Source organism: Glycine soja, chromosome 5, assembly GCF_004193775.1.
Source record: "Glycine soja cultivar W05 chromosome 5, ASM419377v2, whole genome shotgun sequence".
Classification (NCBI taxonomy): domain Eukaryota; kingdom Viridiplantae; phylum Streptophyta; class Magnoliopsida; order Fabales; family Fabaceae; genus Glycine; species Glycine soja.
The window spans coordinates 37222922-37238258 of NC_041006.1; the positions used below are offsets into that span (position 1 = coordinate 37222922).

A 15337-nucleotide genomic window follows, 5' to 3' on the forward strand; every position below is an offset into this window, starting at 1 on the left:
TGTGCCTTTTCTTCGTTTCTTCCACTCTCGGTACTTCAACCTTCATATCCACACCAAATCAAGAAGGGGAGAAACAAGCACTTCTATAAAAAAAAACTGGAACTGATGAAGTAGCTGCCAGAAAAAACATAAGAGTCCATCGATCTGTGCACAAAAGGTAATCATAGTCAAGTTATGCATTGATAATGTCATGCTAGTTGAAACTTAGGAAGAAAAAGAGAAAAAAAAAATTTAGTCAAATGATACATTGATACTGTCATGCTAGTTGAAACTTAGGAAGAAAAAGAGAAGACAAGAAAAAATGTGTAGATATAATTAGATGATATGATGTAATAAGAAAAGAGATAACAGAGAAATTATAAGTGTTGACTTAAAATCTTAAAACTTCAATTTACTGTTCCGTTTTCCTAATGGATTAGTTTCTGATACCGTGTTTGTTTTCAGTTTCAGAAGAAGACTAAGGAATATCATAAAAGAAAAAAATGGGAGCTATTGTTTCCATTACCAGAAAGTTTGAGGAATACCCAATTACCCGACAACTATGTCTCATGTTTCGCAGCAATTGCAGAATGGACGAGTGCCACAAAAGGCAAGATGGGGCAAAGGACGAATGTGAAGAGCCTCAGGAGTTGCAACTTGGTGGAATCAGTGCGGTATCTAAACACTACAAGCAGGCTCTTTGAATGGCTGTGAGGTCTCTGAACCCATGAGCTCAATTTTGGATCAAATAATGATGGCTCTGGAGCAACCACATATCAACATTCTAGGGGTGTATGGATCAAGTAATGAGAGAAAGCGCAACGTGGTGAAGAAAATCACCAGGAGAATTCAGAGGGACAAGCTGTTTGATGAGGTTGTGATGGCAAGTGTGATGAAAAAGCCAGACTTGCAACTCCATGAGAAGGGCTACGCGTTTGTGTGAGAGGATAAAGATGAAGGAGAAGATCCTTATCATCCCTGATAGGAATTCCGTTTGGAAATGATCACAAAGGTTGTAAGATTTTGTTGGTAGCTGAGAGTCAAGAAGTGTTTGATGGAAGCTTGCTTGTGGAGCTTCTATGGAGGCTGGATCTTTGAGCTTCAATGAGGTCCTTCAATGGTGATTTTTCACCATGGAGATGCAGCGGAAGACAAAGGAGAAGAGGTGAGAGGAGGCGCCATCCATTAAGGAATAAGCCATGGAAAAAAAGAGCTTCACCACCAAGATGAGCCTTGGATAAGAAGCTTGGAAGAATGCTTCAATGGAGGAAAAGAAAGAGGGAGAGAAAGAGAGAGGGGGGAGCACGAAATTGAAGGAAGAAAAAGGGAGAGAAGTTGAACTTTGAGTTGTGTCTCACAAGACTCTCATTCATCAAAGTTACAACAAGTGTTACACATGCTTCTATTTATAGACTAGGTAGCTTCCTTGAGAAGCTTTCTTGAGAAAACTTCCTTGAGAAGCTTCTTTGAGAAAACTTCCTTGAGAAGCTAGAGCTTAGCTACACACACCCCTCTCATAACTAAGCTCACCTCCTTGAGAAGCTTCCTTAAGAAGATTCCTAAAGAAGCTAAAGCTTAGCTACACATACCTCTCTAATAGCTAAGCTCACCTCCTTGAGATGAGAAGCTAGAGCTTAGCTACACACCCCCTATAATAGCTAAGCTCACCCCCATGAGAAAAAACATGAAAATAACAAAAAAAAGTCCTTATTACAAAGACAACTCAAAATGCCCCGAAATACAAGGCTAAAACCCTATACTACTAGAATGGCCAAAATACAAGGCCTAGACGAAGGAAAAACCTATTCTAATATTTACAAAGATAAGCGGGCTCATACTTAGCCCATGGGCTCGAAATCTACCCTAAGGCTCATGAGAACCCTAGGGCCTTTCCTTGGATCTCTAGCCCAATCTACTTGGAGTCTTCTAGCCAATGCCCTTGCGGGGTAGGATTGCATCATTCCCTCCACCTTGGAAAGGATTTGACCTCAAATCCCGAGGTTCTTCATACTCTAGGCTCCTTCCCTCAACACCTGTAAAAAGAACAAAAACACATGTATTAGTGGTGTTTGGTATGTTGAAGTAAGGTAGGGTCTGAAAACCCATTTCCTGGGCATCTTCCCATGAAGGAACATGGTTTCTCATCAACTCAATGAGTGGTGCTACAAGTATAGAAAAATATGGGACAAACCTTTTGTAAAAGTTTGTTAAGTCATGGAAGCCCCAAATTTTTCTTATACTTGGTGGAGTGAGCCACTCAGGAATGACCTTTATTCTCTTAGGGTTCATGGGAACACGTTGATCACTATTTGAAAAATTAAGAAAAGTAACGCAATAAAACATACCTTTTTCTGTATTTTCATATTGATTATTCCTACCAAAAAGTATAACAAACCTAAGGTGTCCCATATGAGTACCTAAGTTTGTATTGAAACTAAAAATAAGAACAAACCTACCTAATGGGTCCCTATGTACACACACCATGAAGATGTTAGGTGTACGAGTGATTTTACAAAAGAGGGTTGCACCACTCAAAACATTCATCATACCACCTATTTTAGGGACTTGGTGCCTAATAATACCTATTTTGGGCACCAAAAAAGCACAAGGATTTAAGCTCTTGCGAACCAAACCCTCATCCAACAACTTCTTTACTTGAGGAATAAACTCAAGCCCAAGAGGTGTTGCAATGCTAGCAAGTGTCTTTTTACAAAAGAGAAAATGTGGAGGTTGTCTAAGAGGGAAAGTTTCTTTAATGTTTGTCTTTATTGTAAAATGAGTTTCCTTCTTAGCTAACCTCTTGGAGGAGACACTTACCTCCTTACACTTCTCTTTAACCACTAATGGTTGTCCATCTTCTTGGGGGTAGATTTCTTCACTAGATTCTTCCCCTTTTGCTTCTTCACTTTCACTAGAGGAAGGTGAAGTAGTAGCCTCATCTTGGCTACTATAAATGTCTTGGCCCCTCATAATCATGGTTTTTGTGGTGGGGCATTGAGAAGTAATGTGTCCTCTTCCAAGACATTTAAAGCACTTTATAGAGCTAGTTTTCTCTTGCATACTAGCCTTAGGGGCTTGCATTTCTATTGCCTTCCCCTTATCATCTTTGGGCTTAGAAGGTGTCACCCCTAAGATGCCTTGACCTTGGTCTTTCTTTGGATAAGAGTGAGAGCCATAAGATTTTGAAGTAGACTTCTTTTTAAGTTGTTGCTCTACCCTTATTTCCCAATCTAAGTTAGCCTCTACATTGTCCTTCCCATGGAAGTATGAGAGGTTAATGTTAGCCTCTTGAGGCTTTCTTTCCTTTTCTCTTCTATGGGAGTGAGGTCTAAGATGTGACCTATGCCTTCCTTCGTAATAGTCACGAAGTTCTTCACTTAGGCTCTTGCAAGAGTTATGACTACTATAGGAAGCATGTTTTTCTCTTTTCATTTCTTTCATTATTTTTCTTCTTTCTTCCTCTCTTATTTTCTTTCTTTCATCTTGACTTATTTCTTCCACTCTTTTTTTTCCTTTTTCTTTTCTCTCTTGTTTTTCTTTCCATAACTTGAGGGAACTCAACTCATTTAAGATTCTAGATAAAGGGTCTTTATGACTAGTACCCTCGCCATTAACACTAGATGAATGATGACTCATGTTGGTTCCTAAGTTGTGGTTCTTTCTTGTTGGAGGTTTGAAAACAAAAGGTAAGAGAAACTATGGTTGAAACTAGCCAAATAAACACTAAAAGAGGTGTGAAAGATAAGGTAAAAAAACTAATTGGTAAAATGCAAGCTATCTAGGCGGTTTGACAATGGAAGGTAAAAGAAATAAGCTATGAAAGTAAGCAAGAAATGTAAACTAGGTGAATCCTAAGAGTGTTTGGATGACCACATTCAAGGTTCCCAACAAAACACTTACTATCCTAAGTAAAAATTGCCTAAAATTATTACACACAAATGGAAGTTTGGTAACCTATTGGAGGCTCCCAACACACTTCCAATGAAAGGCCTTTTTGTTACAAAAACTTGAAAGCAATAAAGGTAAGTAAATTGAAAATTACAAAATTACAAAACGGTCCTCAATTTTGGTGGTTGTTCTCTCTTTGGTGATTCACTCAATTTGGAGTGCTTCTTCGTCCAATAGCTCTTAAGGTGGTTGGCCCCTTGCTTCTGGACTCAAATTCTTCAAGGGATGGCACCAATCCTCCTTCCAATTCCCTATATGGCAACCCACAAACAAGGAAACAAAGAGACAAGCAATAACCAAAGACAAAAAAAAATGAAATGAAAGCTAAACCAATGGATTTTTTAACAAGACAATTTTTCAAGGATTATTCAACAATTAAAGCAATGAAAAGGACATAGAAGCAAGCTAGGAGTCAAAGAGAAACTTAGAATGGCTCTAGAGTAGAGTAAAAAAACTGAAAAAAAAAAAGACTCAACAAAACTCTAGCTTTGGCACTTGTCTTCACACTAATTTTGAATTGAAATTTCCAATTATAGAATAAATTTTGAGCCAAAACAACAAGCACCCTTCCCTTTCACCTTTTTTTTTCTGGATACTGATTTTCCTGCCAAATTGTGCGATTTTTCGTATTTTTTCCTTTTATCCAAATCACTTGTTTCTTTTTTTATAACTTTTTTCCAGATGTCTAGAAAATTCAGTAAAAATTTCAGCTCAAAATTCGAAGTAACCAATTCTCAGTAATTTTTACAAGTTTGTATGTCCAAGCTGCCAGCACCAGCGATTTGTTTCTTTAAGCATGGTATATTGATTGCCTTGGGCTTACTTTCAACCTTCCTATGTATGTTGAACTCACTAGGATTGTTTACCACAGTTTTCGGAGTTCAATATTCACTTAGGATCAACATTTCAGCCAGCAATTCAATCACCAAAACTCAAATTCACAATAGACACAATCATAAAGAAACCTAAAAGTTCAAGAAAAGGTTCACAATCAAAGACTCTCTAAGAATTTTGCATGAACATGTTAAGGACTAATTAACATGAAAGATTTGACTCAAATCAAATAATAGGCTAAAAGAATTTCATACACTCATGAACAAATGAGTTAGACAAAGAAACAAGAAAATAAAATTCAGCACAACATAAGAAATCTTATGTGACAAGTTTCATGACTAGACATGACTTCTATGACAAAACTACAATAGGTGAACAAGTCACTCTAGATTTTTGAGGTTTTCTTCCACTTTAATATTTTTGTAAGAATTTTATGGTTTAGGTTTCAGCCACAAAAAATAACAAGACAAAACTCAAAGGAACCTAAACTCAACACAATTCATGGTTCAAGAACTAAGAACAAGAAATTTGAACCATAGAAAATCAAATCTAACTTCTATAGCAAGTTTAATCGGTGGAAACTCTAAAGAATCATGTTAACAACATTTAGAACAAGACATGTGAGGAGATACATGGAGAAAAAATGAAGAAACAACAATGGAAGAGAAGGTAAAGAAAAAAAATTAATGGAGGTTTAAGGAGCACCTACTTGAAGCTCTTGTGCTCTGATTACCACTTGATGGAAGCTTGCTTGTGGAGCTTCTATGGAGGCTGGATCTTTGAGCTTCAATGAGGTCCTTCAATGGTGATTTTTCACCATGGAGATGCAGCGGAAGACAAAGGAGAAGAGGTGAGAGGAGGCGCCATCCATTAAGGAATAAGCCATGGAAAAAAAGAGCTTCACCACCAAGATGAGCCTTGGATAAGAAGCTTGGAAGAATGCTTCAATGGAGGAAAAGAAAGAGGGAGAGAAAGAGAGAGGGGGGAGCACGAAATTGAAGGAAGAAAAAGGGAGAGAAGTTGAACTTTGAGTTGTGTCTCACAAGACTCTCATTCATCAAAGTTACAACAAGTGTTACACATGCTTCTATTTATAGACTAGGTAGCTTCCTTGAGAAGCTTTCTTGAGAAAACTTCCTTGAGAAGCTTCTTTGAGAAAACTTCCTTGAGAAGCTAGAGCTTAGCTACACACACCCCTCTCATAACTAAGCTCACCTCCTTGAGAAGCTTCCTTAAGAAGATTCCTAAAGAAGCTAAAGCTTAGCTACACATACCTCTCTAATAGCTAAGCTCACCTCCTTGAGATGAGAAGCTAGAGCTTAGCTACACACCCCCTATAATAGCTAAGCTCACCCCCATGAGAAAAAACATGAAAATAACAAAAAAAAGTCCTTATTACAAAGACAACTCAAAATGCCCCGAAATACAAGGCTAAAACCCTATACTACTAGAATGGCCAAAATACAAGGCCTAGACGAAGGAAAAACCTATTCTAATATTTACAAAGATAAGCGGGCTCATACTTAGCCCATGGGCTCGAAATCTACCCTAAGGCTCATGAGAACCCTAGGGCCTTTCCTTGGATCTCTAGCCCAATCTACTTGGAGTCTTCTAGCCAATGCCCTTGCGGGGTAGGATTGCATCAGTGTTGTCCCACAAAATGAAAACCCAGCAAGAATATTCTGTGGACTAGCCCGTGAACGTTGGGGGGTTTAAGTTGAAACTTTCTGGATTTGTTTTATTTAGACTTTCTCACCGAGTTTCTCTTATAAGGAAAAAAAAAAAAAAAACCCTTAGAATGTCATTACCTGATGAGAAAAAAAAATAGATATTATAAGATTTATAATATAATAAAAAATAAAAAGTATTAATAAAGTGTTTAACATTATAAAATCCTCATATATTACAATTCTTATAAAAAAATTGTTTTATTATGAATTTAGGATAGGATTCAGTGCAGAGTGCAGTTTTCTGCCGGATATGTAGTTGCGTTGTGTGATTAAGTATTGTTAGCTTATTTTATTAAATTTATTTCAACAAATTTAATAAATTGTAAATGTTGACGTATTAAATTTTTATTAAACAAGTTGTTCATGTATTAATAAATTAACAAATTTTTTAATGCATTATCTCTTAAAACACTATATGAATGGTCAGACCATCAAAAAATAATTAGACAGAGAAAAGTAATATAGATAATAAGAATAAGAAAAAATTATATTACAAAAGTTGATTCTCCCTCCAACAATAGGGTTTAGTCTTTCATTAGAAGAAGAGAATGACTAGATAAAGGAAGAAAATGGAATAATGGATATAAAAGGGAAATTTCTCCTATTTGAGATAATTAGGCTTATGATTTATTCATTACAGAGTTTTGATTTATTTATTAGAGAGCTCTCAGTTTCAAGTCTCTCGTCGTTGTATAGGTATGTCTTTCCTTTCTATTTTTTATTCTTTTTTGTAGGCCTAAGATAGTTTACTTTTCATGCCGACTTCACGCTAAACATGTATTACTGGACTTAGCGAGAATAACGATTTAATCGCGCGCTTAGTGCGGTATTTGCGCTAAACGTGACCTTGGACTTTCTCGTGAATCTCCTTTCGCTAAGCATGTGTTGGTCGCTAAGTGAGCACACGCTAAGTCAGTATAGTGCGCTACACAAGTTGTCTAATTTTTAAAAAAAAATTCAAGGTTTTTTTTCATTTTTGCATAAATTTTCCTTTAGAGTATTTGAAATATTCTTCTGTTAACTCTTACTAATAAAAAACTAAAAAATTATTAATTTTTTCATTATTTTATTAAAAATAACTATAAAATATAAAAATTATAATTATTTTTAATTAAAATTAACTTAAATTTCAGAGTTATGAGTCATATCAAATCAAGCCCTGTAACCAAGTCATTAGGGTAGTATTTGATACTGTACCTCCAATCATTTCATCTTCTCGACTGCGGAGTGAGTTAGGCATCATTCTAGTGACTCGCTGTTATCGAGGCGAGTTAGTTGTCCTAGAGTTTATTTTGAGTAATAACTTGTGACATAGATGCATAAAAATAAGTCGTCCTTCCTACTAGAGTTGGTACTTCTGGGATATTTAATGAAGATATTTACTCATCAATTATTTTGGAAAAAAAACTAAAACATCAATAATTTTGGTTCAAAAAGAGCAGAAGAGTTATGTAAAAATTAATCACCATTCATGAGGCATCTAAAACATGAAAAGGGAATATCTAATATTCCAAGCAATGAACTTGCCCTTCGGTTTCGGTTTTCAAAATCTGGAATATTAAATTGCAGAAGCTTACATGCAGGTAATGTAGGGTAAAACTAGTATTAATTTTAAATCCTTGCCTGGCAGTGACAGCTTCACGAGTTATAACAACTGAGGCATCTGGATACTTCCTAGCAATGCTGTTTAATTAGCCAATGGGTCATTTCCTGGCAACTTCTTCACTCTTTTGTTTATTGGTTTTATTGTTTTAAGCCTTTTTTTTTATTTGTTCCTCTCTAGTGCCATATTATGTAAAGCTCTCCATATTTAATGTAATTGTAAGACTTGATTTTAAAATGATTAGTTAAATTAGAATAATGTTGTTCCATTAGGTGTTCAATAGTTCCCATTTTTAATTATTCTTTTTTGTATGATTGACAAAATCAATGTGTTATTATGATATAATTAATGTTTGATTATGTTAAATATAAAAAAAAATGTTAGTAACATATTCTTTTACATATTTCTTTTATCAGTTAAAATTTCTTGAAAATTATAAAAGTTAATGGATCTTATATTATATTATATTAATTTTTAATAAATTTTAACTAATAAGAAAATGTATGTTTAGAGGAATTTATCAGAGAATATCTTTCTGACCCTCCTCCTCGTGCAAGAATGAACACAGAGGAGAAAGTGTGGCCGGTACCCATTCATATACACACTTCATATGCTCTCCAATTTATATTTACATATATTAGAAAGAGTGTGTCAGAAGATTCTATTTTGCGAACATTTTTCTTTTTTAAGTGCATGCTTCCTAAGCAATGAAGCCACCTAATATTTGGCACTTCCTAGCAAGTCTTCTTACGCGGCTGTAACATACATAGCTCATGAAGTTTGTGACAATAATTAACCATTATTTTTCTCTCAAATGTTAAATGATGTATCCCTCCGCCTGCAGCTTCTGCTATTGGTTTCAGTTTAATTCTTCAAGCCCTTCTATAAACCAAACTTAATTTGTTTCAGTATAACCCCCACTTAACTTTTAGGATAGTTGGTTCTTCACAGCATACCAAATCAGGGAAGCAGATATTATTATTCAATGGGGGCTGCTCTTGCAATTACTAAAACTTTTAAGAAGCAAACATATCCTCTCAGTGACAAGCACAACTTGGAATCCCAATTAGAGGAACCACTCAGCAATAGCAAAATGTGGATTGTTTTGTACCTCTCGCGTGTTTCTTACATCTAAAGCAAGCAATAATTTCCAATTGTTATGATGTCTCCGGATTGATAAACTGGGCTCTGGAAGACACTATGGAAGCTCTTACAAATCCAAACATTAACATGGGTTGGGGTCATGGGTTCATGGATCAACCACTTCGTGCACAAACAATCGAATTGAGGAAATGTCAAGAGTAATGAGAGATAACTTGTTTGATCTTACTGTGATGGCAATTGTTACAGAAAAGCCAGACATGAAGCAGATTCAGGGAGTGCTAGCTTGGGAACAATTTAGATTTAAATTTGGTGAGGAGATTGTGATTGAAAGAGCTAAACTTCTGTGTGAAAGGATAAAGAAACAGAAGAGGATCCTTTTCTTCCTTGATGATCTTTCTTCTGGAATTGACTTGGACAGAGTAGGAATCCCATTTGGAATTGACCATACGGGTTTCAAAATAGTTTTGTTCTCGGGGTGTCCAGAGGTATTCTTCAACCAAATGAACACTGCAATGAATTATTTCACTTGAGTCTTTCTTCTAAGCATAACTCAACTTGTTTGTATAGAGATCACAAGAAGAGAAATTAGTAAAGCAAAGGTAACAAATAGAAAACAATCTCTCTTTTAACATCTCTAGATCTTTCCCTATGAATAGAAGATTTTTTTGCATGTTCTATTTAGTTGAAACTTGAAAGCAAAATAATATTTTTTTCCCTTGTATTTATTTCATATGTACTTGAAGCTCAGAAACCAGTGTTGTGTTGATGAATTGTTAAGAAGGAAGAAAGTATATAAACCATAATAGAACATTATCATTAACGAACCGGGCTTTGATATTGTTTGCTTATCTCCCAGACTGCTACAATAAATTGACTTCTGTTATGTTTAATTATTCGATAGGGAGAAGTGAGGCATTTATTAGTTTTTCCAACCTGGCTTTTTTTATGATTAATTAAACAAATGATAAAAAAAAAAAGGCTTTAACAGTCACTACAGCTTGCTTTAACTGTGATTGATTTGATTTCACATCTGCTTACCCGAATGATAATAGAGGGCGCTTCCTTTTTCTGCACTAGTGTGCATCTTTCATCAGCTCACGCACAAGCACAACCAATTGAGATCTCTTTTCTCATTCAATTTTCCCTGCATTTCAAGCAAAAGAACAAACAATACAGCAGCCAAATCCACTTCTCCATCAACTTTATCTGCATTGATATACCACCTTAATCTTCCTAACAGATGGAGAAATGGTATCCCCACAAAATACAACCATATGTTATTTTACAACTAAACCTTTGTACCTAATCACCATTCACTTGGCGACTATATAAGCACCCTCCTCCATTCCAGCTTCCACACATCAAAATATTCATTGCAATAGCAACTTCCAATTCATTTGCAATTTAGCGGCAAAGCAATCTACAGCCTTCAATTACCAACAAGAATATGAAGCAAACTCTCTTCTTCTCCTTCCTTCTACTCACCACCATTTTCTCAATCACCACTTTAGCTCAGTCACCAGCTGCAGCCCCTAAAGCCCCAGCAAAACCTGCCCCTGCCACACCGGCTCCAGCGCCGGCAAAACCTTTAGTCCCTTCATTACCCCAGTCACCATCTTCAGGTGTTGATTCTTCTGGAAGCCAAGACATTGTGAAGATCCTAAGGAAGGCCAAGTCATTCAACACTCTAATCCGGTTGCTGAAAACAACCCAAATCATCAACCAAGTGAATGCACAACTTGTGACCTCGAAAAACGGAGGCTTAACCATCCTTGCACCAGATGATGGAGCATTTTCAGAACTGAAAGCAGGGTACTTCAACTCCCTGGGAGACCGGCAACAAAAGGCACTGATTCAGTATCATGTTCTTCCCGTTTATGTGTCCAGCTCCAACTTTGATGCTCTGAGCAACCCTGTGCTCACATTGGCCAGTGACAGCCCCACAGGGTATCAGTTAAACGTGACAGCGTATGGTAACAGTGTAAACATTTCAACTGGGGTGGTGAATACCACACTCACAGGCATTGTGTACACTGATAAGACACTTGCCATATATCATGTGGACAAGGTGCTCATTCCTTTGGACTTCTCTAAGCCTAAGCCTATAGCTCCAGCACCCGCTGTGGCTAAAGCTCCTAAAGCTGATAAGGAGAACGCTTCAGCAGAAGATGATGACCAGGCTCAGGCAGCCAAGGACAGTTCTGGTGCCATGAGTTTGGTTAGTACTCAAGGGACAACCTTGGTGTCCTTTGGAGTTGCTCTTCTTGCAGCAGCAGCTACAATGTCGAGTTGAAGAACATCCATTTCTCCAAAGTTTCTAATATGTTTTGAGGACTAGCACGCAACTGTTGTGGAGTTCTGTTTTTGTTGTTTTCTTCTTGACCTGTGTATTGAGTAGGAAAAGTGGTGTTTGTGAGTTATGTGAACCTTTGCTCTGTTCTTGTTTTGTCATCAAGCGAAAGAATATGTGATTGTTTTATTGTCAAAGATAAAAGGAATATCTGCTTGCTTTTGCTTAGTTTTGTGCTGTTCAGTTATATGCTCCGCTCGGAATCTTCTTCCACCCCCTCGTCTATGAGTTGCATAGATCAATATTCTTACTCTAGGAAATATGTATAACTATCTAATAATAATCATAAAGATGTATAAGTACATTTTACAAGACAAAATCCGTTGACACTAAATGTAAAAGCTTTAAAAACTTGTGTCTTTAATAAGTTTAATAAATGTGATATATAAGAACCATCAAAGAATTATGCCACAAAAACTAGTCGCTAGAGTCTGAGAGAGTTCAAGTACTTGTAAGAATTCCACACTTTTAATACGAGACTAGCATCTTTTAGTACAGCAAAATATAGTTTACTCAAAAAAATTATTAGATGTGTAAATTTGCTAAGTCTTAAACGTGGTTAATAAATTATCATTTACAATTTAGATAAAGTTCATGAGATTATTTATGTTTTGTCAATAATAAAAATTATTTTTTAAAATAAACTAAAATAAGGTATAACCGCAAACTTAAAGAAATTAATACTTAAAATAATTATCATGATAACTCACCAAAGAAAAACCATTAGCAAACATTTCAAAATGTTTTATCAATCAATTCAATGTGAAAAAATTAAGGCTTTTCACTTGATGGCTCAGAAGTTGACAATAAACTTTTTTTTTTATAATAAGTTGACAATAAACTAAACTTTTCTGAATCGCTTTAATTGTCTATAATGTTGGACATGCATTTTTTTAAAAAAAAAACTATGTATGTTAAATAATCAATACAAGTAATGTAGCATTAAATTAAATAGTTTTAGGAAAATTGCTTCTCCCAATTAAAAACACCATTGTTATATATGTGAAGAATAGGCCCAAAATTGTTAAGGAAAAAAAATAATCTTTATAAGTAATTGAAGGTGCACTTATACAGGTTATACACATCATCAAAAACTTTACTTCATTATAAGTCTTTAGATTAAGGTGCAAATACAGTTATACACATCCTCAAAAACTTCACCTAAAAAATATGTGATAATAAACATACTATCCTCAGAAATTGTTAATAAAATTTGTTTTATGAATAATATATTCTACAAACTAACCATTGTTATGTTATGTTTTGGGATGATATAATCAAATGGAGAGATATAGGTAGTATGACAGAATTCAGGTATATGATTAGGCCCTCCATCCTTACCTAAATCTCTCTCAGACAACGCCACTTAAGATTGCTACCATATTGGGTTTTTGTTCCCCCTAGCTACTTGATGGAACTTCTAAACCAATATACAGATTCATCGTCCCCTTTCCACCTATATTTTATCTCGTGCATCCAACTGATTACAACAATGATGTGAAAGCAAAATTAATAGTTCCCTTGCATATACACTTTAACATACCTTGGGTTCAAAAATATCCCCTCCCTCACCACTTATATATCACACTATATATGATGCACCACCTTTCCGTGACAAGCAAAGGAGATTTGTTCTTTACAACTAGGTATATCTTTCCAACTAAACCATTGCTCCTTCCAATCATTGATATCATCATTCAATTCCCTTCCACCCTCCAAAATATATAAAAGGTAACTCCTTCTCCCACTTCTCTCACACCCCAGCACTCCAAAATAAGCAGTATAGTAGTCTAAAAAAAAACATCCCACACACTATCATTCACCCTAGCCAAAACCCTAGAAATGAGGATCATGCAAGAATCTCAATCTTTCATTATTCCCACCACAATTCTACTACTAGCACTATGCTACACCACTTCAGGCCAACTCTCACCAATTCAACCCCCCACAACATCACCATCACTCCCATCACCACCACTATCCCAACCCTCCCCGCCGTCTCCGGCACTCCACTCCCCGCCGGCAACCGCGCCGGCGCCGGGGTTCAACACTGTCCCTCTTGTCCCAGTAACCCCAAGTGGGGCCCCCACACCCACCACCATCATCCCTAAGGGCCCCACCATTGACATAGTCCAAATCCTAAGAAAAGCCAAAAGGTTCTCAGTCCTCACTCGCCTTCTCAAAACCACACAACTCATAAACCAACTCAACTCACAGCTCGTAACTTCAAGCTCAGGAGGGTTAACCCTATTTGCACCCGAAGACAGTGCCTTCTCCAAACTCAAAGCAGGGTTCCTCAACTCCCTCACTGATAGACAGAAGGTGGAGCTCTTACAGTTCCACACTCTCTCTTCCGTCATTTCCATCTCAAACTTTGATACCCTCACGAACCCGGTTCAGACGCAGGCCGGTGATGACCCTCAGAGGCTGCAACTTAACGTCACCACTTACGGCGGCAGCCAGGTCAGCATGGCCACCGGCGCCGTCAACGCCTCCGTCACCGGCACCGTTTACTCCGACAACAAGTTGGCCATATACCAGGTGGACAAGGTGCTTCTCCCTCTTGACCTAGTGCTTCCCAGCAAGGCGCCGGCGCCGTCACCGGCGTTGGCGAGAAAGGGTTTGCCGAAGGCTGATAAAGGGAATTCCACGGCGGCGGACGATGGCACTGTTGACGGCAACGATGACAGCGACGGGAAGGCCTTGCCGGCGGGTGTTTCTGCAGGGTGTACGATGAAGTGGGTGAATAACGTTGTTGTTGTAGGAGTGGTGGGTTTGGTGGGTGGTGTTTTGATGTAAGGTGAGTGTGCATGGATAAAGGGATTCCATAATTTTTGTTGTGCTTTTGTGATCGAGTAATATATGTATTAATTCCATCGTGCTTAATTGAGGTTCTGGTTTATGGGTAAAGGGTAGGGTGAAAATGTATGCATGACATGCTGGGTTTCTTTTACTATGTTTCTTCTTCTTTTGTTTTGATAAGTGGTCATTTGTGTTAATTGATTTCTGGCTTTGTAACCGGATTTATAAAAGAAAAAGGTTCTGTGTATATATATTTTTGCTTTTCAAAATGTGTATTAATTAATTGACGATGGTTTATTAATTTGCTGCTGAAGAGTAATTAACGACATGTTCGTAGTTATGATTGTCTGATATGATGTAACTAATGGGATGCATGGTGCATGAATTTCTTCTTTAGAGGAGATCGAGGATCACAAATTTTATACTTCTACAAATTATATAACAGATATGATTAATGATTTACAAAGTACATTGGATTTCATTGCAGTTTATAATTAACTCATTGGTAACATATTATTTAACACTAGCTAAGGTTGATTCTGAGATTAATAGAATGAAATAAGAAAGAAACATGATATGCATGAAATGAAAGAGTTACAATTTCATAGAGTAGTGAATGATTATTTGTTCTTTTTTTTATTCATCTTCCTTTTTTAGAAAAAGGTTAATTCGAATCTTAACTAATTCAAAACAAATAAGGTTATTTAAAGAAATATAAAAATATATATAATAATTAATAGAATGAAATAACAAAGAAACATGATATGCATGAATCTAAAAAGCAAAAAAAAGAAGGTTAATTTGAATCTTAACTAATTCGAAACAGATAAGGTTATTTAAAGAAATATAGAAAAATATGATAAGGAGAAATTCTTAAGATTTGAAGTAAATTGAATTCCTTATCACTTAAATTCACATTTGTTAGTTACATTTACATAGCGAGTTAAACATTAGAATAATTTACGTACCAGAAAAAGTTATAGCTAG

General features: G+C 36.4%; 3 protein-coding genes across 3 annotated transcripts; all 3 read left to right on the plus strand.

Moving 5' to 3' along the window:
• The first annotated feature begins 9398 nt into the window (after positions 1–9398).
• LOC114411361 lies at positions 9399–9728 on the plus strand. Its single transcript, XM_028375064.1, has one exon. The coding sequence runs from the start codon at positions 9399–9401 to the stop codon at positions 9726–9728; it is 330 nt and encodes a 109-aa protein (XP_028230865.1).
• Positions 9729–10343: 615 nt separating this feature from the next.
• Positions 10344–11716, plus strand: LOC114412963 (fasciclin-like arabinogalactan protein 12). Its single transcript, XM_028377086.1, has one exon. It carries the CDS (start codon positions 10646–10648, stop codon positions 11489–11491), a length of 846 nt encoding a protein of 281 aa, XP_028232887.1. The 5' UTR covers positions 10344–10645; the 3' UTR covers positions 11492–11716.
• A 1557-nt stretch (positions 11717–13273) lies between these two features.
• On the plus strand, positions 13274–14631 carry LOC114412964 (fasciclin-like arabinogalactan protein 11). The gene has a single exon (XM_028377087.1). It carries the CDS (start codon positions 13391–13393, stop codon positions 14345–14347), a length of 957 nt encoding a protein of 318 aa, XP_028232888.1. The 5' UTR covers positions 13274–13390; the 3' UTR covers positions 14348–14631.
• The last annotated feature ends 706 nt before the right edge of the window (positions 14632–15337 follow it).

Excerpts from the sequence above, each read along its gene's own strand:
- LOC114412964 (XM_028377087.1), top strand. The coding sequence starts at position 13,391 with ATGAGGATCATGCAAGAATCTCAATCTTTCATTATTCCCACCACAATT.
- LOC114412963 (XM_028377086.1), top strand. The coding sequence starts at position 10,646 with ATGAAGCAAACTCTCTTCTTCTCCTTCCTTCTACTCACCACCATTTTC.
- LOC114411361 (XM_028375064.1), top strand. The coding sequence starts at position 9,399 with ATGAGAGATAACTTGTTTGATCTTACTGTGATGGCAATTGTTACAGAA.